General features: G+C 41.3%; 1 protein-coding gene across 1 annotated transcript in view; it reads right to left on the bottom strand.

Annotated features, from left to right (window-relative positions):
- Window positions 1-3,618: 3,618 nt before the first annotated feature.
- EPHA4 (EPH receptor A4) overlaps window positions 3,619-24,955 on the bottom strand; it is a 142,122-nt gene continuing 120,785 nt past the window's right edge. The window contains exons 10-18 of the mRNA XM_008690419.1: window positions 23,801-23,914; window positions 23,357-23,542; window positions 18,985-19,046; window positions 18,326-18,535; window positions 16,353-16,502; window positions 12,726-12,919; window positions 9,317-9,472; window positions 8,056-8,988; window positions 3,619-4,153 (exon numbers count right to left, since the gene is read on the bottom strand). Of these exons, the coding sequence (XP_008688641.1) occupies window positions 8,874-8,988; window positions 9,317-9,472; window positions 12,726-12,919; window positions 16,353-16,502; window positions 18,326-18,535; window positions 18,985-19,046; window positions 23,357-23,542; window positions 23,801-23,914 (1,187 nt within the window). The 3' untranslated portion in view covers window positions 3,619-4,153; window positions 8,056-8,873. The remainder of the gene's footprint in view (window positions 4,154-8,055; window positions 8,989-9,316; window positions 9,473-12,725; window positions 12,920-16,352; window positions 16,503-18,325; window positions 18,536-18,984; window positions 19,047-23,356; window positions 23,543-23,800; window positions 23,915-24,955) is intronic.

Genomic DNA, 24,955 nt, shown 5'->3' with positions numbered 1-24,955 from the left:
AACCATAAATATCTCATCAATGACTCAATTAATAGAGCTGATTCTAGAGAGGTATTTAAGAAATAAACACAAAATAACCAGATGTAACCCAGATTCTTTTTATTCCAAGGTCTATGTTTTAAAAGATCTCTGGTAACACTAAACAGCCTGCTCTCATTCTCTGAAGCCAGCTGCTCCTAAGGGCTTTAGTTCATGCACTGTAGTAAGTCTTGAGACTGATTTTCAATTCACAGGGGCTCAGTCAATTGACAGTTTGCTTAATGAAATGGTGTAATGATGGGAGCATTCATCCTTAAAACTATGGCTCTTATTATTTTTGTATCCCACACTCATTATAATTTGCTGAAATTTAGGAACTTTCTCTCCATCAAAACCCATATATATAATCATTGACATTTACACCATGTTTTAGGGACACTCTTAGACCTCTTGGAGCCCCAATGCACTCTCAAGAGTCCAACAATCCAGGATTGAAAGCTTTTGGTAAGGATGGGTGGCCCGTCACTAGCAAAGATGTTCAAGGGAGTATAGAACTGGGGATGTTGGAGAAGACAGGCTGATCACTGAAAATGCTCCTGAGAATACTGTAGTCCCCTCTTATCCACAGGAGATACATTCTAAGACCCCCCAGGGGACACCCAAAACCACAGATAATATCAAATTCCATATATAGTATGTTTTTTTTCCCCCAACGTGTATCTACCAATGAAAAAGCTTAATTTATAAATTAGGCACAGTAAGATGTTAACAATAACTAATAGTAAAATAGAATAATATAACAATACACCATAAGAAAAGTTATGTGGGTATGGTCTCTCACTTCTTCAAAATATCCTATTGTATTCACCCTTCTTGTGATGATATGTAGATGATAAAATACCGAGGTGATGAAGTGAGGTGAATGACATAGGCACTGTGACATAACGTTAGGTTACTATTGACCTCCTGATGCTATAGGAGAAGATGGGTCATCTGCTTCCAGACCGTGGTTGACTGTGGGTAACTGAGACCATAGATAAGAGGGAGGAAACAACTGTAGTTACCATTTGCTGAGTTCTGGCTAGATGTTAGACACCCTGCTACAGCTCTAATATATTTAGTCTTTATAAAAGTTTGTGGGGGGCTTAGTTAACTGTTTGACTCCATTTCGGCTCAGGTCATGACCTCAGGGTTGGGAGACTGAGCCCCCTGTTGGGCTCTGTGCTCACCCTGGAGTCTGCTGGAGATTCTCTCTCTCAGTCTCCCCCTGCCCCTCCCCACTGCTCACACGTGCTTGCTCAAATAAATACATAATTTTTTTTAAGTCTATGGTGTTATTATTGCCATTGTACAAACAAGGAAACGGGCACAGGGAAGTTAAGAACCTCGCCCTAAATTGCATTATCAGTAGTAAGTGGGGAGCCTAGATTCCAACCAAAGATCATAGTCTTAATTACACTGGGCTGCATTCAGGATCTCATAGAACCTAAGTCTGATTTGCTAATGTGTTGTTTTCAAGGGCAAGGGCTACTTAGAAGTCAATGCTTTTTATCCTCTAACTAAGCACACTCAATTAGAACTTAAGATTTTATGTTCTCGCCAAATGACAACCAAGAATTAATTTAGAAACAGCAGGCATATGGAAAAATTATTGAAAAGAGACAACTGGATTCCAGGTCTGTATACGGCAACTACTTTATTATTTTCAAATGCAAACTCTTTGCATTTAGTTTGCTATTTTACAATTTTACAAACTAGGTATAAAAGACCATAAATAAATGACATAAGTTATGTGTACCTAAAGTTCATGAAGGGAAGAAAAATACCTTGACAAAATAAAACAAAATAGAAAATCTATGTCTAACTCAAGAGATCGCTCAAATTTCGGAACATGTCGGAACCAAGCAAAGTTCTGTTAATTTCCTTTTCGGTATGAACTAAATTATAATATGCCTTATACATTCTAATTTTAACCACAGTCCTTGCATATTCCAACATACTTGGAGTGATACAAAAAATAAATGCACTCTTCAGTGTGTATCAATGCTTGATGTTGTTTGGAGAATGTCAAATAAGTGAAAATATTGCTTCTAGAACTTTCCTTTACTGGTCAGAATTTGAGTGTCTTCAGACAAATACTGAGGCTATAAGCGTGTATGGATTAATACACATATCCTTCACAGATTGAATACAAGAGTTCTCAAAACACACACACCAGCAGTGTAGTGAGCACAACCTGTCTTGAAAATAACTTTTTCAACACACCAGAACATCTCACCCATGACTGTTAAAAATAACTTGGGGCCGGCAGACACATGGTGAAGCTACTTGATTTGGTGCAGGGGAGCAGCTTAATGCTGCCTAATGGAAGATCTGAGCAAGATTGAGCATCCGAACTCACTAGGCCAGCACGTGCTTACAGGGCTAGATACAGTCCCTGAAGTTGGCCTCCTGCCCTGACCCCTGGGGAAAGATGACCAGCTCAGAGATTCAACCTCATTTCTTTATACATATTTTTCAGGCATCAATGCATAGGCACATCCCTTTAAAAATATATTAAAGTCCCCAAAAAGGGGTGAATTAACTTTGTCACTCTGGCATAGCTATGAGAGTACAATGCCACACACCCTGTCAGAATATAATAAGTATTTATTGACGATTTTCTCTACTTAATTCAACGACATAGGGTTCAGAATCTTTTTTCCCATTTTTTCCCTGATTTGATGTTAGAGCTTATGTAAATGGCCACGGTTTCTGCAACCATAGCTTAGAATAAGCAAGGCAGCCACTCAGATGATGAAAAATGGCAGTACGTTGGCTGGAGTTTGGTATACATATCCTATCAGAACTGAATCTTCACACACCGGACCTCAGATCCTAGAAGGCTAAGGGCCATCAGAGTCAGCTGCACGTTGGTAACTGTAGAACTCTTCCTGTAAATTGGGAACCTGAAATTGCTTGAGGACATTTAATCCCAACTATGCTAACCTCAAGAGTCACTGGCATGTATTTTTCTGTGACATTGAGAGACAAAGTATTAATCCAGGACACATCATCTCAAAGCTGACACACGCGTCTACGTTCATCTCCGGAAGTATATGAATTGCATATATTTTGTTCGCACTCAACGAGTCCATTTATGCAGGAAAACAAAGGCTACTTCTATTCCATTTGGGGTTACCAGACAAATCCCACGCCCTTCTCTCTCTCCATCAAGAAACTGGTGATTCAGGTGAGAAGTTCAATCGGAATTAGTGATTTTGATGATGGGTTGTCACCTGAATGGATTTATACTCTCAAATGACCCCACCGCTAAGGTGAAAATGCCTCCATCCAAAGCTGTAGACCTACTTATTAAGGTTAGTGTGGCAGCTACAAAATACACTTCTAAGATACAGGACATCGAACATTTCCGGGCTGTCTTTCTAAGGGGACGGGTGCGGTCTTCCAGGCCCACCAACTCATGGGGCTCTTCCTCTCCGAACTGGCGAGAAACCAGAACTCTCCAGGTGTCGCATTCCACAACATTCACAGGCAGTTCTCAGCAAGAGGCTCTACACTCACACGCACATACACCCGCGGACACGCACAGGCACACCTATGTACACACATCAAAAGAGATAGTCAGCTCATAGTTAGTCTAGGAAAAAAAATATATTTATATCACGGCAATGGCACACCCTGGGTAAAATGTTACTTCAGCAATGCATATCATAGGCAGCTCATGGGAACTGGCTTTGTTCTGTGTGATGGCACCGAACCTGGTGTCCATGGTACAGCCTGTAGCCTTGGGTCACTCGCTGTCGCGCCAAGGCAGCGGTGACGTACAGGAGCGAGAGATGGAAATACATATAAATAAAACCACAAGGAGTTTAGGAACAAGGGCTCTGCAGAGCTGGTGCTGCGAGACAGTACATCCCTCAATGCAACCGGAGAAGCCATGCAGAAGCTCGCACGGTCGCCGTTTCTTTCACTGGGCAAGGAGATGCGGACGTCACACATGTATTCTTCTCGGGTAAGGGTGTTGTTTCATCAGTGTCTTTGCTCCAGAACGGGCGTCGCAGAAGCAGAAGAAATGCATTTCGGAGGGACTAAGGAAGGCGTGTTCTGTTTTCTTCTGTGGGCTTTGTAATCACAGGAAGGGCTGTGAGGCCAAGATAGCAGAGTCTACTCCCTGTAGAGAAAGGAACAAGAGTTTAGACAAAACAGCAGCCAGTATGGCCAGCCCGTTGTCAGCCAGTATTGCAAGGAAGACGAGAAGCACGTAGAAGTTGGTATGGCTCAGTGAGGAGTAGTTCAGGAAGGAGAGTGCCGAGCTCTTGCTTTCCTCCTCGGAAAAATGACCATTAGCGTAGCAACAGGCATGTCTGTTAATAGCTTGATTGCACAACTCGAGGAAGGCACCGGTCTTCCCCTATCATAGGGATGAGGCCGTCGAATCAGAGCAAAGTTGAACTCCCTGCTCAGGGTCACGTCCTACGTTGTGAAGGAGCAGAGCTGGGATGAGAACCCACACAGTGTGGAGTCTATGAGCCATGCCTTAACCACTGTGTGAACAGTCTCTCTGTGGAAACGAAAAATCTGACCTGGGAATTGTGCAAGAGGAGAAAGGCTTAGAGTTGGTAAAAGGATGTGAAAGGAAACTGTAGTACCGGAAAAGCCCCAGCTCCTTAGCACCCAGCCTTTCCAGAAAGGGAAATTATGTATCTAGGGATCAAATCTGGAAACAACACAATCCGCCCTGATTCAACACTATGATTGAAAAAATGCAAAGCAAGAAATAAAAAGTACTGGGTTTTTTTCTTAAAAAGTAACTTCTAATGAAGGAGAGTACCTAGTAAAGGATTCATACATGCTGCATTTAACAGGCACAGGGAGGGAGTGCTGGGGCTTTGGCACTGGGAGACGTCTGGTGCGCCAGTGAGAAAGGTTTGGGAGGTTTGAGCCCACCAAGAACTAATCAGTCTCAACTGTCCCATCAGTCTAGAACAGAACAAGATCAGTCCGACACAACAGAATCACTGTGGCTCCTCATTGTCCTCTCAATAATCAACACGGACCACAGTAAATAATTTCTCCTCCTTCCTTTGTGACAACTGACCACCAAGACTGCTTCAGACACCGTGTCTCCCACCGCAATGGCTGTGTTTGGCAGTGGATGACCTCAGGTGGAGAGCAAAGGATTAAGACCAGAATGTATCCTCACAGACAATTTTGCTTATTTTCTTAAACCAATTCTTTATTTGCTTGTTTTGTACATTGTGAGCTATAAATCAAATTTAGTTCTTTGAGGTAAATAACCATTAATTAGTCTTGTAGGAAACAAGAAGCCACTTGTCAACATCATTCATTTTGACAATTATGAGGAAAATGAAAGAAAAGGACCCAGAACTACTTTTCTAGCTGCGTCTTCTCTGGAGATCAGTAAGTCTATCAAATGTGCAGAGCTTGCACTGGCAGGCATGGATTTACTCAGTCATGAGAGGACAAGAGAACATGAGTATGACCTTAAGACTGACGCAGTACAACCACCACCATATGGATATGCCCACTTTTTGAAGGTGATTTTGCTTTGCTGCCAGAAATTCCATTCTTAGAGGAGACAAAGGACTTCCCAAAACATGTCTGTCCCATGTCAGTTCACCAACACTCTTCTTCAATAATTTGCTATAGGAAGTAGGCTATTGGGGGACTCAGCGTGTATGTCAGAAGGGTTGGACTTTTGAAGTGGCAAGTGTGGGAATGTGAAGGCTTGTATCTAGTTGATGCCAGAATACTCTAGAACAGAGAAAAAGAAACCTCTGCTCCTTTGAATTCAGACAACTCCTTATTTGCGGGGAAGTGCTTGAACAAAGACCAAAGCATGTGGTCTGTGTGGTGTCATGAGGGAAAGATGTAACTTTTGTTGTGACTAAATAAACAAAACATGGTTCCTCTGAATCCCTTACAAAGACCTCAAGATGTCTTTACCATCCATTTCATTACAACAGCATCTTGCTTGTGCATTTCACCCTTTTCCATTGTGAAATAACAATGTCATGGATGTCGAGACTAAATGATAGAGGAGTATCGGATAGGTCTGCCACCTTTTGTATCAAACCCTCATAAATCCACTCAAGGTGAAGCAGCCTTATCTGCATGGCTCCTACCAGCGAACTTCATTTCACCCCACTCTCGCATGTCGCAATACAACATTTGGGTTCGAGAATGAAAGATGGATGAGTAACACTTGGAAAACATTGGAGGAAGAATATACCTTCCTTCTGTGAAGTTCAGCGTGTTCTACATAAGAGCATTTCATATACACTTACAACAATGCCACGTGTTAGGAAAGGTGTTATTATTAAAGTATCATTATCTCTAATTTACAGGTGGAGGGACTGAGTTATAAAGAAACATGGAGTGAATTTCTCAGTGTCAACATCTCAGTTGGCTTTAGAATCCATAGCTGTCTAAATGCCAGAGCCTGGCTCCATGCCCTGGGAAACAATGGAACATTCCTATTGTCCTCCTCTTTCTCTTCAAAAATGTGTAACTTCACGGAAGCAGTAGAGTTTCACTTCGACTATTACTGGATATTATTTTAGGCACTTAGAAAGCCCTTTTTTGGCTTTTCCATTAGCCTGACTCTAATTCACACAATGTGTTAAAATTAAGATCCAGAATCAACCTTCGAATGTAGTAAGATTTCGAGCCTTGCCTCATTATTCTGCACATACAGAAAATATGCACTGAGAAGTAAAACCACGACCTTGGCATAGTGTCCGACATTAACTTGGTAGGATATCTTACAACTGACACACTCTCTCTCTTGAAATGTTCTGCTTTGGTATGTTCAGTGTGTAGAGAAATACCTCATCTCACGTTATCGCCTTGAAGAAAGCAAGACTTCTAATTATTCAATGTATGCAAGGAAACACTCTTTTGACTTCCAAGATAATGCCATCATGCTCCCTTATTTGAACTGGTCCGTGGAGATTGAAAACAAAATACTCCACAGCTTTCCTGAAGGAAAAAAATACATAATTTTTTTTTACAGCAAGCAGAAAAACCCACCTCTATTTGTCACCTTTGAACATGAATATCCAGAACTCTTAGGATTCAGCAAAAGTGGTGATAAGACAAAAACAGTTGGAGTAGTTTTTTAAAAAAAAGAAATTTCACGTTCCTTCTGAACAGAAAAGCTTTTACAACCAGTGTTGCAAAAAGGTTTTTACTAAACTGTCATGATTTGACAGCATCAAATTGAACATGCCTTGCTCTGTAAGAAATAGCTCTCAGCATAAAACCAAGGGGGGGGGAAGGTCATTAAAATCAGCCAAACTCATGTTTAAAAGTGGTGAAAATGGAAGAGTTTAAGAAGTTAAAATTTGTCCAGTCAAAAAAGTTAGGCTGTTCGTTTCTAGGAATAAACAAAGCCATTTAATTCACATTTCAAGAAGAAAATTCTGGGATTAAAATGGAAGCATCTAAGGCTAATGGTCTTGATGGATGAGAAGCATGTTTTCCAGGAGGTCACATTCTGATAATGGGATGTCAAGGTGAATTCTAAGTCTCACTATTGACTTCTAGGTAAATCCTCCCTGACTGCCCCTGTTTGGTGCTGGGGTTACTGGAGCAGGACAGAAAGTGAGAATAATGGATGGATCTTCCAGTACTTCTCAATTGCAGCAAAGTCTCCAAAGAGTGAGGCATGACCCAAGGTTAGCGGTACCCAACAGATACTCAGTAAATATTTGTGGCATGAATGGAGGGCACCAAAGGGCAAGAGGAACTCTGTGTGAGAGAAAGCAAAGTGAGCGAGGCTCTGGGTGCCATGTCTCCAAACCTGCCTTCATATATCTCCTAACTCACTTCTTCCCAGAACAGCAGGGAAGCCATACTGGTTTCCACACTGGTCTCTTCTCCCATTGTCAAGAGAGGACTGAAATCTTGAAAGAACCCCAAACTAAATGATAGACATCAAAGAATATTTATTGGTCAGTGTTTCAAATTAGATCAAGTTAAGAAAAAAGTTTTCATTGGAGAAAGATTCATTGCTGTTTTTTTTTTTTTCTTTTTTCTTTTTTGCCTTACCTTGTAGGTTCGGGTTTGCTTCTTTAAAGGAGGGAAGTGTGAAAGTTCCCTACTCAAGATTGTCACGGTCCGCTATCCATAAGGTAGTTACAGTAAGTTTGTAGAGTCCCAAAATACGATTTCATATGGCACAGCCTTAGGCCCAAAGAAACAGACCTTGTTTGTCCAGTGAGGGGGAGGTGCTTGGGTTTTATTATTAATTATTATTATTATTATTTGAAATCCACTTTCCTTCTTTCCAGCCCCTTATGTCATCGTAGGCCACCAGGTGGCCTGAGCACTGAAGGAGCAACACTGATGAGCCATGTGGTTTTCACCTAGGTTGTTTCCCACGGTATGAACCAAGCCTTAAAAGCTACAACTGAGTCCTTCCAGAATGTTCCTGGGCATGGTATCCATTCCAGTGAAAGCAGGATGACGGTCATTTACGCCACAAACAAAATACTGCAGTTGTAATTCCCAATGGAGAGAGGATCAAGGATGTCTCAGAGAAGCTCAGTGTCTGGCAGCAAATGTGGCATCAAAACTCGGAGGTGGTGTTCTATTTATATAGGGACATGTATTTTACAAACTGGTGATGGACGGAGTACTTCTGAGAAACACTTTGTTCCAGGTCTCATTTCAAACGACGGCTGTCATTTCGGTGAAGCCCCACAGGTTCGGTGATCTGTACACCAAGCAACACTGCAGGTGTTCGATTTTCTTTTCCTTAATTTCAGAGGGCGAAGACGAAGTAAAAAAAGTGCAGTTCTTCAATTAAAGTGCATGGATGAGGTAAACTAATTTTTCAAGAGTTTCGAGTTTATTCAGTAACTGGCTCAGACAGGAACCATTCTGCCGTGGATCTGTTGCATTTGGGTTCTCATCGCCTGGACGCTGCTCAAAATCTTATTCTGGTGTGTGACGGCTGTGATGCCGATTCTTGCCAGGTCACTGTAGGTACGGGGAGAAAAAAGAGGGAGAGCAAAAGTTACGAGGGCGGAGAACCTCGTTTCCGGGCTTCATGCAGACACACATTTGAAATCAGCCACAATTCATAGAGCACGACAAGGCAGGTGTATTAAAATGTTTAATTAAGCAATTGAATGCAACAATGTAGGTGCTTTAGAGGCGCTGTACAATTATACTCAACAAAATGAAAGGCATTCCGGTTTTTCTTTTTTTTTTTAATGAGGAGGATGATAATGCAGCTCAAAGCAAAAAAAGAAAAATACTATTAAATCTAGATTTACCCTTTGGTGTTACATCGCTGAGTACTTACTCCTGGTTCATGTGCACTACAGCCTCTAGTGTGGTATAACCAGCAGCCGTGAAGTTATCCTTATACCGGTCCATTTTAATGGCCTGGAGCCAATCGCCCACTGATACCACGGCGGAGAATTCAGGGGAGCTTGGATCCAACAACGCTGTGTTAGGTCTGGTAAGGGAATGAGGAAGTGGAGACAGACAGGACTTATCAGTGAGACAGGACAGACTCAGGAGTCAGATTGCCTAAGATAGGCACTGAAATGCCGAAGACAAGCTTTTTAGAGGGACTACCTATCATCAAACGGCATCACGTGGTTTTTTTGCCCCTAATTTCAAAAAATTGCAAAAAGCGTGTATCCAGCACCTTATCTATTCTTAATTCCACTTCCTGCATTTGTTTTATGTGGACCTCTTAGTACATTAATGATCATACAGGTCTTTCAATATCCCCGACTGGGGTAAAGATTGCGAGAGACCTTGTGGCGGAAACTGGTTCAGTCTTCGCAGGAAGAGTGAAGTATTACATACTTCGGCACAGCGACTATGGAAACCCTAGTGAAGTATGAGTAAGGAAAACTGTGAGCTTGCAACCTGGCAGACTTGATGAAGCGGAGAAAACAGCAAGAGTTCAAGTCCAGCGTGCTCCCAGCCAGGTTCGTAGGCAGGCTCAGTGCCTTCAAACAAACTTGGGACAGCAGGGAGTTAATGCCCTCTTTAATAAACCCATTCCTGACCAGCACGGGTGCCAAGATGGGAAGGAAGAATGGCCACTTTGATCACCGCTTGGGTTGTGGAATGTGCTTCTCATGTTCCCTCTTAGATCATTTCAACGAATTCTAAGCACTTTTTATGAAGTTATTTATTAGTTTACGCATTTCTCAGCCCAGGTGTTTTATGTTAGGACATCGTCAAGAGCGACAACAGTTGAAGGCAGGAATTTTGCCATTCCTCGTGATACTGATATACGATAAAACATCTATTTATGGCAGCATTTACTAAGATAAGTATAGTCATCTTCAACATCAAACTACTTAATAATTGTTGGGTGGACCTTCTCAGGGTATTTTATACTGCCTTTACTTTAATCACCTGGATAGCGACAGGCTACTTGTTTAGTTTAATTTCCTTGAACTCCTATTTCCCTAGAAATTGTAGAATGCGGCTGATCTTAACATTTGACCTAATTTTCATCCTGAGACTGTGCTGCTTGAATATAAACACTAAATCAGAATATCATCATTACTGAATTTTTAGCCAAAAAATTATTTTCCTCTGAAAACAAAATTAAGTCAGTGTAATGCCTTGATTAATTTTCTACCTAGCAGAATTAATCCAATTCCATTGTTTGTTTTGTAATTTTAACCTGTGACTTTGACCCGCATTACTTCTTTCTTATGTAACTATTTTACCAAAGACTTGTTTTATCAGTTTTGTGTCCAAATAGTAGCTTGCCTTTGTGACCTTTTATGTACATTACTTCAATGAATTTTCTGAGTAAAATCCTGTAAATTTTTATGGCAAGAATAATCAGGATTTAATTCTTCCCCCAATAACAAGTATCACCACAGAGGATTTTAGACATTAATATTAAGGTTTATAAATAATATTCGTCATTAGAGAAAGACCAGTAGTTTGCATTTCTAACTTTAAGCCAAGAGCATTAATGGGTCGGTCCACATGTAGGCTCTAGGTACCTGACTAGGTCAAAATGACCCGAGGATGAAAATAGCCTGAGTCAGTATCAGTGAACTGCAAGGGTCATTCTCAGGCTTGTTCTTAAAGTCTCTGTGCTCTCTGTGGAACACCATGACATGTGCCCAATTTTGTGCTGAATCACATACAATGTTATACTACATCCCATTATCAGCAAGCAGTAATAAGCATCAAAGCTACTGAAGTACCATCAGTGAGAAAATTGAGAAGAGTATATCCAGTAACTCAATTTGTTCTCAATTTGTTCTGCCTAAATGGCACAAAACACACATTATGCAATATTAGTAAACTGGAGAGCTTCCGCCGGCAGGAGAAGCACCAAGTACCAATGAACCAGCCTTAGGATGCTCAAAATTGATGGGATCCGGAGCTGGAGCCCCAGAAGCTGAAGGAAGATCACCTTGGAATAGAAGAGGCCAGCTACACCTCTCAGAGAACAGAAGAACAAAAAATAGTCCAGAAATGCCAGGAGGTTTTTTTTTTTTTTTTTTAAAGTCACTTGGCTATCAAGTGGCCGAAGTAAGATGTGATATGAATTCAGCCCAGTGTGATTTCAGAAGACAGAAGAGCTTGATCATGAAGCTCCCGGGACTGTGGCCAGTGCTTAAGGGATCTGAAAGCCTAAAAGAATAGAGTGTATCTCTGCTGTCTGATCCAGACTCTTTTCTTCATGCATTGTAACAATCAGTATATACCTTCTCTTCCACAATCATTGGGCTGTCTTCAGAAGACAGGAGGAGATGCTCATAGCACTGTGGAAGGTCTTGGCTATCGTGGCAAAAACATTCTCCTGTTTTTGACTCATGTTGAAAGAGAGTCATGATGAAAGAGAACCTTGGAGAAGTACAGATTTGGAGGTGAAGCAGCTGGTCGTAACAGCAATGGTGGTCTATACCCTTCCGGATGGGACAGGTATGGAGGGATCCTGACCCTTACACTAGTGAGGTCCAGTCTCCAGGTAGAGAAGTTCCTATTGAGTTATAGGACTTGCAGTATCCTTACCTCCTTTCTGGGCTGATAATGCTTCTCCCTTTTGCTCTTTCCAATGAAATAGCTAACCTCTTTCACAGGTGGTTCAATCTATTCATTTTTTAAAACCCCTCTCAAACATTCATCCGCATGCTTTGTAACCTGATCAGTTTCTGTTTTGGTCCTGTTTCCTTCTACCGGTGAAAGACTCAAAACAAGAGAAACTTTAAGAACTGAAACCGAATGAATTTCTTGCTTGAAAGCCTATAAGCACCTACAACACTTTATAAGTCAACTTAAAACTACAGTGCATGGAGAGCTGTCCTCGACTCCTTATTTTTTCCTAACCCTGTGTCCTTTCCCTTCCCCCAATATAGCATCTGGTGATCTGCATGTCTTCCCAAAGTCCTTTTCATCTCTCTTCTCAGGTCTAGAATCATCAAATAAGCACCTTTGTTCTTTCTTTGTTGCTGGTTTGTTTTTGTTGTTATTTTGGGCCTTTTTTTTTTTTTTTAATTTATTTTTCTTATGACTGTTTGAGGCCTGACAGGTGCTAGGCTCTTCCATGTGGTGAACAAAACCATCACACGTACTCCATTAACTGAGAAACAAGCCACCCTGGTTGCAGAAGAGTTGTGCAGTGACCTCTGACAAATAGGCAGGAATTCCAGGGAGCCAGCGCTCGCCTGCCATCTCTAATGTACCCTTTCATACATCACTGTTAAGCAAGCATGGCCGACCTGGAGCTCTCGGTCCCCGTCCTCTTCAAGCTGTTGGGGTTGCGGATGAGTTTGTCCAACATGTTGACAATCTGCCCGAATTTCGGCCTGTCACTCCGCTCCTTCTGCCAGCAGTCTAGCATCAGCTGATGGAGTGCAATGGGGCAGTCCATGGGAGGGGGTAGCCGATAGCCTTCCTCAATGGCTTTAATCACCTACCAAAAACGAGAGAATGATACGGAAACTGTCAGGGAAGCTGCCGTTGGAGATCCGCCCTCCTGACCGCCAAGTTCTCCGTGCATCCAGCTGCCGGCAAGCCTGAGCATGAGAACAGCACCCATGTCTTCACAGAAGCCACAGCTGGACCTGAGTATTGCTGGCAACAGGCAGGGAAGCCAGCTGCTGCTACCTGGTGTTCTCAGATGGCAGCCAATGCCAAGCTGAAGTTCTAAAGGGAAGATGCATCAATGTTCCCCAGTGGTTAGAACACAATCAGATCAATAACCTATCTGGTGGCAGCCTGGCCCTCGGAGATCATGTGGCAATGACCCTCCCCCTTCCGCTAGCCAGCATCAGCCAAACCCTCGTAGCCAAAGAGACTCTAACCTGCTGTTAAAGACCTTCCTTAAGAAGCTTTAATGGTTGCGTCCAAGATGGAAGTCCCTTTGTATCATTTTAAGCCTCTGTCCTCTTGCTCAGACAGCTCATGGGTCAAATACAGGAGCCCACCTTCCAGATTTCCCAATCCAGAAGACACTACCTCTCTCTAAAATAGCACTCGCCCCCAACCCTCCAGATGCCCAACTATTTTTACTTTTGGAAGACCACAATATGCCAATATGCCAATTCTGTATCTCATTCTTGGTTTCAGCTGGCTGTCAACTGACCCTGTTAAAAGGTGTTAGTAAGGAGATTTGAAAAAAAGTGTTAGCAAAGAAAATTAAACAAACAAATTTCTTTCAGGGCGTTCACATTTTGAAGGGGACCCTTACACATCAAGGAAACAAGTTATAATGGTAATGATAATTGTCTTATTGCCCAGGGTTCTCCCTGCTTAATAAGACATCAGTAGACCATTCAACAGTCTGTCTTCTCATCCTAAATTTTCCAATCTGTCTTCACAGGTATTATGGTATTTTTATTATTGGCATTTTGCTAAGCCCCCCTTCTTCAGGGCATGAATCCCAGTAATGTAATATCGTATGACTCATGCCAAATTTAAGGAGGGGAATTATTTCCTAACTTCTTGGCTACTCATCAGCAGTATTTACGGGGATCCTATGAAATTCTGGACGTGCTTTTGCTTGGAGAATTTTTAGAAGTTTTATTTGTTTTAAATCAGTTTTTTTTTTTCTCTCTCTCTCTACCAAAATGGTAACTGCTAGCGACAACAGAGCTGTAGCCATCTCAATGACTGTGCTGGATTCACCCTGCCATGGGGTTTATTTACTGCCCAACAATTGGTCTTCAACAGAAAACGGTTAATTCCCAGTTTCTATGTATCAGTATGACTATTGTCTTTTTAGCCAGCACACAGTTTAACCATCATCTTGTGACTTATTAAGCCCTCTGATCCTTTTTTCTCCCACGTATCTTTGCCAACATCCTGTTGTATGAGTACTATTTACCACTCCTTGTAGTGTAGACTTCTATATGCTATCTTACTAAACATTATTCTATTTCTTTCTAGCAATTACATTAAGTCATTTTGATCTGACTTTCTTTTATCTTTCCAGGTGCATGGTGTTGACCCTAGACTTGATGAAAACATTTCACATTGAATTGATGAGAATGAGAGCAATACTGGGCTAATGCCAGGGTAACACAATTTGTTATAAACCCTCAGACTGCTTAATACTCTTTCGTTAGCTCCCTCTCCACTGCCAGCTTGGAAGATGGCTTGTGGGTTAACAAAGCATATTTTCTCAGTTTGCTGCTGAATGTTTTGGGGGGAGCTGAAGAGCAAAACAAACAAAAAACTTGGTAAGTTTGCCATATTTTCAACAGCTATTTTGATTCTATTCACCATATGCCAAATGAATTCTGATGAAAGTAATTCCCCAGTTACATTTCCTATTGATCCCTGTTCTACACAGAACCCAACAGAGACAAATACACGTGAATGACTGATCAATATTACTTGTGGGAGAGAAATGGCTTCAGATGTTCTTCATGGATAAAGCCAGACAACTGAAAGTTAAAAACAATAAAAACTGTTTTCATGTAATATAGAAACTGTCAAAGCTACGGGCCTGAAAATATTTAGGACAGGAAAATGGACAGCATCTTTAGATCCTCTGCTTTTATGAGCATTTGGTCATGACTCTCCACTGAAATAAAGTTGAAGTATCAAATCATTCAATGAGTATACATATGCACTACGTGTTCACGCAGGTTGCTTTTGTCCCTCTGAAAGTCTCTAATCTGAAACCAAATGTTGCTACAAGATAGGACCTGGAAGGTGTCTGTGACACAATCACACCAAACAACAGATTACACACCACTCACCTCTACAGTTTTCCCAGCCTGCAATTACCTATCGGTTATGCTAGCTGCTGGCTTTCTTCCTATCTGCTATGAACCTTTCTTTGTAACTTACAGATAACACAATGTCAACACTATCATTCCTTTTAATCTGGTTAGAGAATTCTTTTTGCCCCAGTAGACACGAGTACATTAGCTTCTCTATTGCTCTGAACAGTCTTTTATTGATAAGGCAACCAGCATCCTATTTCCTGAATGCACCTGCTTCTTCATTTAATTGTCAAGCCTTTGCAGCTTCCTGTTGGTCCAGGACAAGGCAGATGGGCACGGGGCATTCCACATAGAGAGAATTTTCTAAAAGAAGGTTTTTTTCCCAAACTATAATTTTTATCAATGAATTGAATACCATGCCTTTGTAATCACTCTCTGCTACTTCATATTTTACTTCACATACGTAAGTAACTAACAAGTGCTCTGGGAAGATCCCCTGGTGTAAGATTTTTGTTTTTGTTTTTGTTTTTTTTTTCCCCTTTTGCACCGGAGATGTTTGTAATTAAATTCTATTACTCTGGAATCTTACTAGTGTCATTATCGAATGCTTTTCTGAAATTGCAGGCATTGTGGATACTCCCTTCTGAAGTAGTCCAGATGGCACATTTAAAGGGATGTGCATAATTTACAAAGGGTCATTTAATGAAGCTTTATTTTAGAGTCCTCAAGGGGCAAGCTCTAATTACAACTAGGCCAGCTTTAAAATACTCACTAGTTTTCTTCCAATAAAGCTTTGGTGTCAATTTTTTCACACGTGAAATTTGAGTTTTTCATATATCCTTGTATTTTCTTATGATTCAAAGTTGAATTTTGTTTCAGTATGGATTTGAGCATTGATCAAGTACAATACAGTTCCTTATCACTCCTCTGTCCATCTGTGCATCTATCTATAAATCTATTGAATGTGTCTTCCATACTATTCCATGTAAGCTATGTAATTTTGGGCCTTGAAATCCATGACCATAAGGCTTAACGAGATTATTAAATGTGTTTGTGTTGAGAATCTTGCATTTCATGTATCATTTCAAGCTCAGCGCTCACTCCATCATACGCTGATGCGATCCTTCCTGAATCTCAATGCAAAGACATATATTTTAGAACGTAAAGACTCACGTCTTGATTGGACATATCCCAATAGGGTCTCTCTCCATACGACATCACTTCCCACATAACGATTCCATAGCTCCATACATCACTCGCTGATGTGAATTTACGATAGGCAATTGCTTCTGGCGCGGTCCACCGGATAGGAATCTTGCCACCCTGTGAACATTCAAGCCATAAGTTATTCCCTAAGTACATCACTGATGTGCCATTTCAGTCACTGAATGTTGTTACTGTTTGCCTAGCAGGACAACAGCATTCCTGAGTTAGCTCTCTAAACAATAAGAGACTTGTTTATTTTAACTAGTCTTCTAGGTTGAAACACTTCTCCTCGTATGTTTTCTTTAGTCACAGGAAGTGAATAAGTAATCTGTTTAATTATTTTTAAAAAGTCTACCTACTATCTGAGCTCTGCTTCAGGCAATACTGTAGGAGAAAGGGAATCGCAGCTTTTACAAAATGCGTATGTCATCACGGTGTACCCATGGACATGCTACTGATACTCACTTTGACTTCTTGTTGGATTCTCTCGCTCAACAGCACAGAGGCAGTATTTAATATTGCTTCTAAAATCAGGAACTAAGGAAGTTAGATATGAACATTTCTACCCACCACACTCATCCTACTTTACATAGCATGAGAAACATGTTTAACGTGGTTAGAAGATACTACATTCCATAGGTTCTTAGCAGAAGCCAAATACCAGATGTTAGAGCTGTTATTGTCTTTAATGGAGTGAGGGCACCTGCAAAAATGGTAAAGCAATTGAATATCAGGAAAAAGTTTAAAATACTGTTTTCTTGTTTGGTTTTGGGTTTTTTGTTTGTTTGTTTTGCCTCAAATATCTGTTGTTTGATTACACTTATGTGAAAGGTGTTTTTAATTGAGTTTCACATTTCTTAAGGTTCCATCTGGGGAAATTAATTCAACTTAAATTCAGACCCTCAAGCTCATTTGAAAGTTTGCCTTACTGAGGCTACTAGAGAAGACAATGACTTGTACTAGAAATTGCATTGATTCAAGGGAGTTTACTCTGAAAACCCAGTGTGTTACATTTCTACTTGTTCCATACATAAGGACACTTGTGTTGCCTTCTACCTTCCTTATTTGGCTAAGGTTTTATCTATGCAAATGTATCATTCTAGAAGCCTCCTTTAACTTTCCTCTCTCCAAATACTAGAAAAAGAATTAAAGATCTTTAGGATTCACGAAGATGCATTCTTTCCTAAGTGAATGGAATTAGAATTCAAAAGTGGATATATGCGTAAGAATCAAAACTAGAGCCAAAGAAACCATACACTATAAGGAAAAAAAAAACCAACCAACCAAACACAATGTTTAGGATTGCTAATGCAGAATGAGCATCAAAGGGGGAAAACGGCTGGTAACTATCTGCTTCCCACTTATTTTAGCGGTGCCAGCCCTGATGGCCAATAACTTTTATGATTCTGTTTATTCCTTTAGTGTCTTATATTCAGATTGTCCAGCCAAGATAGATAGCCAGTAACTGAATACTGATAACTCTGAACTGTGCCCTAATCCAGCGTATCTACCAGGAGTAAAATGAAGGCCAATTAGATACTAAAAATTCTTGCCCAGTGTAAATGTTTTATAAATCCTCTATCTACATTCTCAGATTCAGTAGCCAACCAACTAGAAACATTGCTCTGTCTTCTCGAAAATAAGAAAATTTTTTAATAATAGAAAAGAACTGAAGAGAAAATCGAAAGAAGGAAGGAAGGAAAAATTAAGTGTAAAAAATGCAGTAAGTAAAGCTCTAGTTTGCAGATTTTAAAGTAGTCACACATCTTGAGGCGGTTTCAAAATCCCTCAGAAACATGGCTTAAAAATGAACACATGGAAACGAAGAGGCTCTGAATGATGAGGAAACTTACAAAAACATGAAGGGTTTAAACATCAAAGTGAGAAAAGAGGAACAGTTTCATCAGAGTCAAAACCCAGAGGTCACAAATCCTCCTTACCCTGGTGGTGTAAGCTGCTTCCGGATCATCCTCAAGCACTCGTGACATGCCAAAATCAGATACTTTGCAGACCAGGTTGCTATTTACCAGAATATTCCGTGCAGCTAGATCTCGATGCACATAGCTCATATCAGATAAGTACTTCATCCCGGACCCGATGCCACGAAGCATGCCCACCAGCTGAATGACAGTAAATCTGCCATCATTCTTCTGTGTAGGAAAGGAATGAGAAACAATCTCATTAGCATTAGGCCAAATTAATTTTCACCAAGCATTTATTACTTGAATCTTTTTTGATATCTGTATCGAGTAGGCAATGAAACTCAACATTATTTCCGGGCCTTTCTGATGAAAAGTCACTAATTCTTTGGTAGAGTGTATCCTAGGAACTGGGTTTGCTTCCTGTAGTAGATGGAAATTATCCAACTGTAATGAATCTACGGCTCAAACAGCCCCACAATGCAAGAATAAATCTAATACTACCTCCGTTGAACACGGATTATTTAATAGCCTTTAAAAATCACATCGTTCTCTATGTCTTCTCTTCTTCCCTCGCCCCATTACAAAAGTCCATGAATACAACCAGAGTGGACACAAGGAGTCTGTGAGAGTCTTCTAAATACCAACATTCTTGGGTTTAATATGAAGTAGTCACGTACCCTGAGGAATGCATCCAAGGAGCCATTCTCCATGTACTCTGTTATGATCATTACTGGTTTACCTAGAGTTTTCAGAAAGAAAAACACAAACCCTTGATGAGCACTGCAGTTAATGAGATAAAAATGGGCTGTGCACAATTTTACTGCCAAGACACCTGTCTTGCGCGATCTAATTTAATTAAAACAAGCCAAGCTTATGCCTCAGCTGTGGGGAGCTAGGAATGAAATATTAAAAGGACGGGTAGGTTTAAATTCCATCTGGAAGGTTAACCCTTTGGGTGGCTTGTTGACAAGGTCTTTAACTAAAGTGGCCTCCGGTATCCAGGGAGCACATGAACGGATAATTGCTCTCTCAAGCAAAAGGGGAAGAAGATAAATGGGCAGGCCTGTGTAAAGGCGAAAAAAATCTTTAGGATAATTAATTTATTTTGTCCCCAGAAGAGCCACTTGTGTGATGCTAAAGCAATCAATGGACAGAGGAACTTTTTTACTTATTTAGAGAAACCCAAGTTTCTGAGAGCAGTGACTACGTCAAATACTCCTTTACTCAGACACATCTTTTTTTCCCCCAGAGCTAGCTAGCTATTTATTTATCTATTTATTTATTTATTTATTTATTTATTTTTATAATGTTATGTTAGTCACCATACAGTACTTCATTAGTTTTTTTATAATAATTTTTTATTATATTATGTTAGTCACCATACAGTACATCCCTAGTTTTTTATGTAAAGTTCGATGATTCATTAGTTGCGTATAACACCCAGTGCACCATGCAATACGTGCCCTCCTTACTACCCATCACCGGCCTATCCCATCGCCCCACCCCCTTCCCCTCTGAAGCCCTCAGTTTGTTTCCCAGAGTCCATAGTCTCTCATGGTTCATTCCCTCTTCTGTTTACCGCCCCCTTCTTCTTCCCTTTCTTCTCCTACCGATCTTCCTACTTCTTATGTTCCATAAATGAGTGAAACCGTATGATAATTGTCTTTCTCTGCTTGACTCAGACACATCTTAATGTTCAAGCGTGCACAATATTAAGCACCCCCTTCCCCGCTCTGCTACAAACACTTTATTCTATTTGCTCCCTTAAGCTGACAACCTCAGCAACAACAAACAACAACAATCAGAGTAAAGGTTTGGTAAATTATTTCATCTGAGACAGCAAGTTAATTTGGTACTAGAACATTCTTGCTCCCCCTCACCTGCTCCCCCCACCCCCACAAAGACAAGAAAATTATTTTTAAATTTGGGAGAAGTAGGAGAAAACAATACTCTCATTTCACTTTGGTTTTCTTTCTGAGAAAACTTAGGAAGTAAGAACCATTCTTAGTTTCTTAATTGCTGGCAATGGGCTCAAGGTCTGAGGTTCCTTCTTTCTAAATGTATTTGTCGGAGGGGTAGGAGTGGAAGCATAAATCCTCCATATTTTACGAAAGGATGGGTTAAAGCAGAGAGACCATAGAAGATTCCCCGGGAGGAAAATAAAATGCTAGTTTGATAAATAAAAAGACTCACTTTCATTGCCATACTTGGGGAATGTTTGGACTTAGACATTCAGCTAGGGAGAATGACTAGGATATGTCACTGCTGAAAATTTCCTGCAATTATTCTAAACTGATACCTTTCCCACCCAGAATAGACTCTGTTCTGATGTGGGGAGAGGGGAAATATCTTCATTTCAGAGGGAAAAGTTAGGAAGAACAGACGTTTTCCATTTCAAAGCTGTCCAAGTTACCATTTTCCCCCCACTGTGTGTTCGGTGTCATGTCTAAGAAATCTTTCCAAGGTAAAACTTCTGGATGAGGAAACAATACCATGGAGACTATTTTCAGTGATGAACAAAAGCTGGCAGAGAAACCGGGAAGTGTGATGTAGGTCAAAGGATGAACAAACACCACTTCCGGTCTCTCCCCTTGGCTGGAGGGAGTGGTCTCTCTACACCTTTTCTGTCCTCCCTCAACATAATGCACAGGAAGCTCTTAATTTTAGATTCGTTTACCCTCTACGTCTGTGGCCACAGACAGAGCAAATGCATCTAAATGAGTTTTAATGAACCCGCCTCAATCAAAAGATACTTTGTCAACTAATGAGAAAGGTTGACTCTCTTGCATTAACACCTACTCCAATTTCACCCGAGCCCTCTGGAGGTGTGGATAATAAGAGAAGATCCAAAAGTTGGGGGTGGGGGTAGTGGAGAGAACGTACAGTCTCCCCGTCAATTTAAAAAGTTACTCAAGTAACTGCTGGTAATGAATTCACACGCTTCCACGTCACCTTTGCACCCTCACACCTCCCTCCTCTGACGGTAGGCACTATCTTTACAATTTTTCTGCATTCCTTCTTCTGTTTTTATGAAAAGTATCCATTTGTCAGAATCTTTATGAGCTCTCCAAGAGAAATAAAGATGAATGTCTCCATAAGCAGAGGGGCTTATAAAATGGGTCTCAGCTGGGCTCATGGATGGACGTGGCTCCCTGCTACCCGCCGCCCCCCCCCCAAAACAGGCAGGGGTGCAGTGGGGGAGGCCAGAGTGGGGGGAGGGGGACAACTCCTCTGGTGGAAATTTTAAATCATTTTAATTCAGTGACAACTGCATTATGCAAATGCATCCAGTCGTTTATAACAGTTACAGCTGTAATAGCTACGGGTTTTAGAGGCGCGGTGGGACTTTAATACAAAGATCCCCTGTTTCTTCTCTCTTCTGCAGAGGTGCTATGAAAATCACTGTCTGCAGCAGGAAAAACACCCCAAGCTGAACAGAGCCTCCTTTTGAGAAAATGGACCTGCAGAAGTATTTAAACAGAATGTTATCTTTCAATTAAAGTAGCGGAGGGCTCTGGGCGGCCCTGAAGGCCACGGGCAACAGAAAAATATCCTGTCTGTAAAACTAATCTTAAAAGGCAAATAGAGCTATTCTATGCTAATTACAGCCTTTGCCTTAGGTAGAAAATTATATACCCTTAGCACCGAGGTTCCGTTTCTGAAGGATTTGAAGGATTCTGAAGATGGAGAAAGATGTACTTCTTAGGACCTCATAATACGAGTTAACACTTAGGGAAGTTTTTTGTTGTCGTTGTTTCCAATTTGCCAAGCATTATACTAAATACGGAAATACTTCATCCAAAATAACCATCTAAGTTCTATTTTGATCTCTATTGTACAGAAGAGGAAAGTGACAGTTTGAGCCACGCGTCAAGGCCACGTGTGCCTTAGGAGCAGGAGTGTGGACAGGCACGTCTCTGGTCACGGGGCCAAGGGGTCTCTCCGTCTGGTCCCAGGAACCGCAGCTCTGGTTATCTCCCCACCCCACCCCACCTGCCGAATCAAACCGGAGGATGTGGTCCAGGAAGCCGTTTTAACAAGTTTTCCAGAATTGTATGTTCGAGGACCTCTGAATGAACGTACACTTTCTCTCACTTTTTAGTAACCTCCTTATTTTCTCTCTGTAAAGGTCACGGACCCTTGTGTCTCACTTTCTGCTCTGCCCAGACCGCCATGTCCTAAGTTGGCTGGTTAACCTCCCCTTCCCTCCCCCCTCCGCACATGCTGACTGGGGATGCTTCCCACAGGCACCTTGGATCAAGTTAGAGGCACCCCGGCCTTCCAGGAGACATAGCCCCGGGGCTTACAAGATCCTTAACTTGTAGTCAAGTCATAGGTCCCGCGGCTCCTGGAACAGAGCCACGTTCAATAGCAACCGGTTTGGCTGAACTGTCCATGTGGTGCTTTATAAATTGGTCTTAGCCAGCCTTACAGATGTATTCGGGGTTTGCTTCACAAAGTGCATCTGTTGAGCTGTGTCGTATTTTAACTGAAGCGTGGTTCACAGGCTCGGCGAATGCTAATGGCCTAAAAAAAGGGAAGGTTCATCCAGGTGTTACCGTGAATAAGGTGCTGAATAGCAACAGCCATAAATCAGGCAGAGCAGACAAGCAAATCCCCCAATATAATAAAGATTTCCAAGATTCACTCCCTGCATCTGGAACTGAAGCTTCAAGCACAAGGTGTGGCGAGGTTTTGTTGTGGTTTATATGAAAAGTACTTAAATTTTATTTTGCCTACCATCTGCTTGCGCCTACCCTGTGACAATCAGTTTGGTCTAGCGAAGGTTTGAAAGATGGCGAGGCATACCAAAAATCTGCAATATTAATTTCCCTAAAATCTCACACAAGCTGCCTTGGAAATAGGGAATCAGCCTAAACCGTAGACCCATTGAGAGCTGACTACAAGATTAATGACTTGTCCTGCACTGATTTCCTCCTATTAGCAATCAGTGGGTCTGCTCCATCTGTCATTTCCCTGGAAAGAAAATGTGTGTTTAATTTGCCAGTAACTTCTAACTTGGCTTTGTAAAGGGAGCGACCCACGTACATTTGGTGACAACGCCTTCCAAGTGAATTATGTTCGGGTGGTCGAACTGTCCCATGATGCTGGCCTCACTCAGGAAGTCTCTCCTCTGTTTGTCTGTATACCCAGCTTTCAGGGTCTTGATGGCCACACAGATCTCTCTCTTGCCAGGCACTTTGAGACGCCCACTGCATACCTCGCCAAATTCACCTTTGGAAGAGAAAATGAATCAACTATGGGCCAGAAACACGTTCAAGATGAAAGAGTAATCGCTAACATTTGTTGAGTGCCTCTTACAGGCTGGGCACTGCGTTCATGTTTTACATAGATCAAGGAACTCTCATGTAACAGATCCTTGCATATATACAGGCATATACAACATGTTCATACACATTTGTAGAATCCACATATGTATATTTAATATCTACAAAGAAAATAGGCTTATTCCAGAGACATTCAGATACTTACCAACTCCTATGACTTTTTCGATCTTAATGCAGGATGCGTCGATTTCTTTGGCAAATTCTCGAACTGCTTGGTTGGGATCTTCATATGTAAAGGGATCCACGTACGTTCTAACACCTAAGAAATAAACATGGGATAGGATGGCTGAACACTTCTCAAAGACCACCAATAAACTTAAGTTGTCCAGGTCTAAAAATACTCAGTACAGAAAGTGTTCTTAGCATGACAAAAATACTTAGCATCGACATACGAAAATGTTTCAATTCTTGGTCTGGTTTTCATTAGTGAGTAAACAAAGAATCGTTAGCTACTTAAGAGGTTACAGCTCTACTGACTTCCTGGAATGTCTTCACACTTCAAGGATGAAAACTGAAAACCACCCATCCCATTGGAGGAAAAGAGAATCTCTGCAAGAAAAGTGGGAATGTGTTGGCTGAATCCTGTTGTCCAGATCAGTTGCCTGTGTCCTACCTACATCTCCAGCTATCCTTTCTTAGGGAAGATAATTGGAACGTTCTTTCTCAACTGGCCATGTCTACACTGAGCCCCCTTTTGCCCAATAGCTGGACCGATTAAGCATGTGACCAATGATTAACCAATGAAGATTAAAGCCAGGTTAAAATAGGTAAGAGGGATAACACCAGCTAGCACATTTGAGAGTATCATAAACTCTGTATTGGACCTGCACTTTTATTCTGCGTTGCAAAGAAGGTGCTATTAGTAAAGATGCTGAAGTTCACCTGGAAGCTTCAGCTAGAGAAAACGTTGTTGGCTCATTGTGAATGGTTTGAATACCAGGAAGTGTAATTCGGCCAAACCCCACAGTCAACTTGCAGCCTAAATTCAGAATCTGAGCCCTGAGCCCAGAGATTACTAGGACAAGAAGCGTTAGTAATTACTGGGAACGCTCCTTTCCCTGCTAGAGCTCCTAGGGTTTGGGGTACAAAGGGTGTAGGGCACTGGTTGACTTAATCCCCTTGATTCTTCAGAACTGTCAGTCTTGTCCTCAGCTCAAAAACAAAACAAAACAAAACTCATTTGTTTTTGAAAATACATACCACATGCAAATTTTTAAAATATGGTTTTGGAAAGAAAACCAGGTGAATAAATAGAAGGTTGTCAGATATCCCATATCCTTTAGCCCTTTACATGCTGTAG

The sequence above is a fragment of the Ursus maritimus genome, unplaced genomic scaffold (genome assembly GCF_017311325.1).
Source record: "Ursus maritimus isolate PB19 unplaced genomic scaffold, ASM1731132v1 scaffold_1, whole genome shotgun sequence".
NCBI classification, from domain to species: domain Eukaryota; kingdom Metazoa; phylum Chordata; class Mammalia; order Carnivora; family Ursidae; genus Ursus; species Ursus maritimus.
This window is presented reverse-complemented; position numbering and strand designations above follow the sequence as displayed.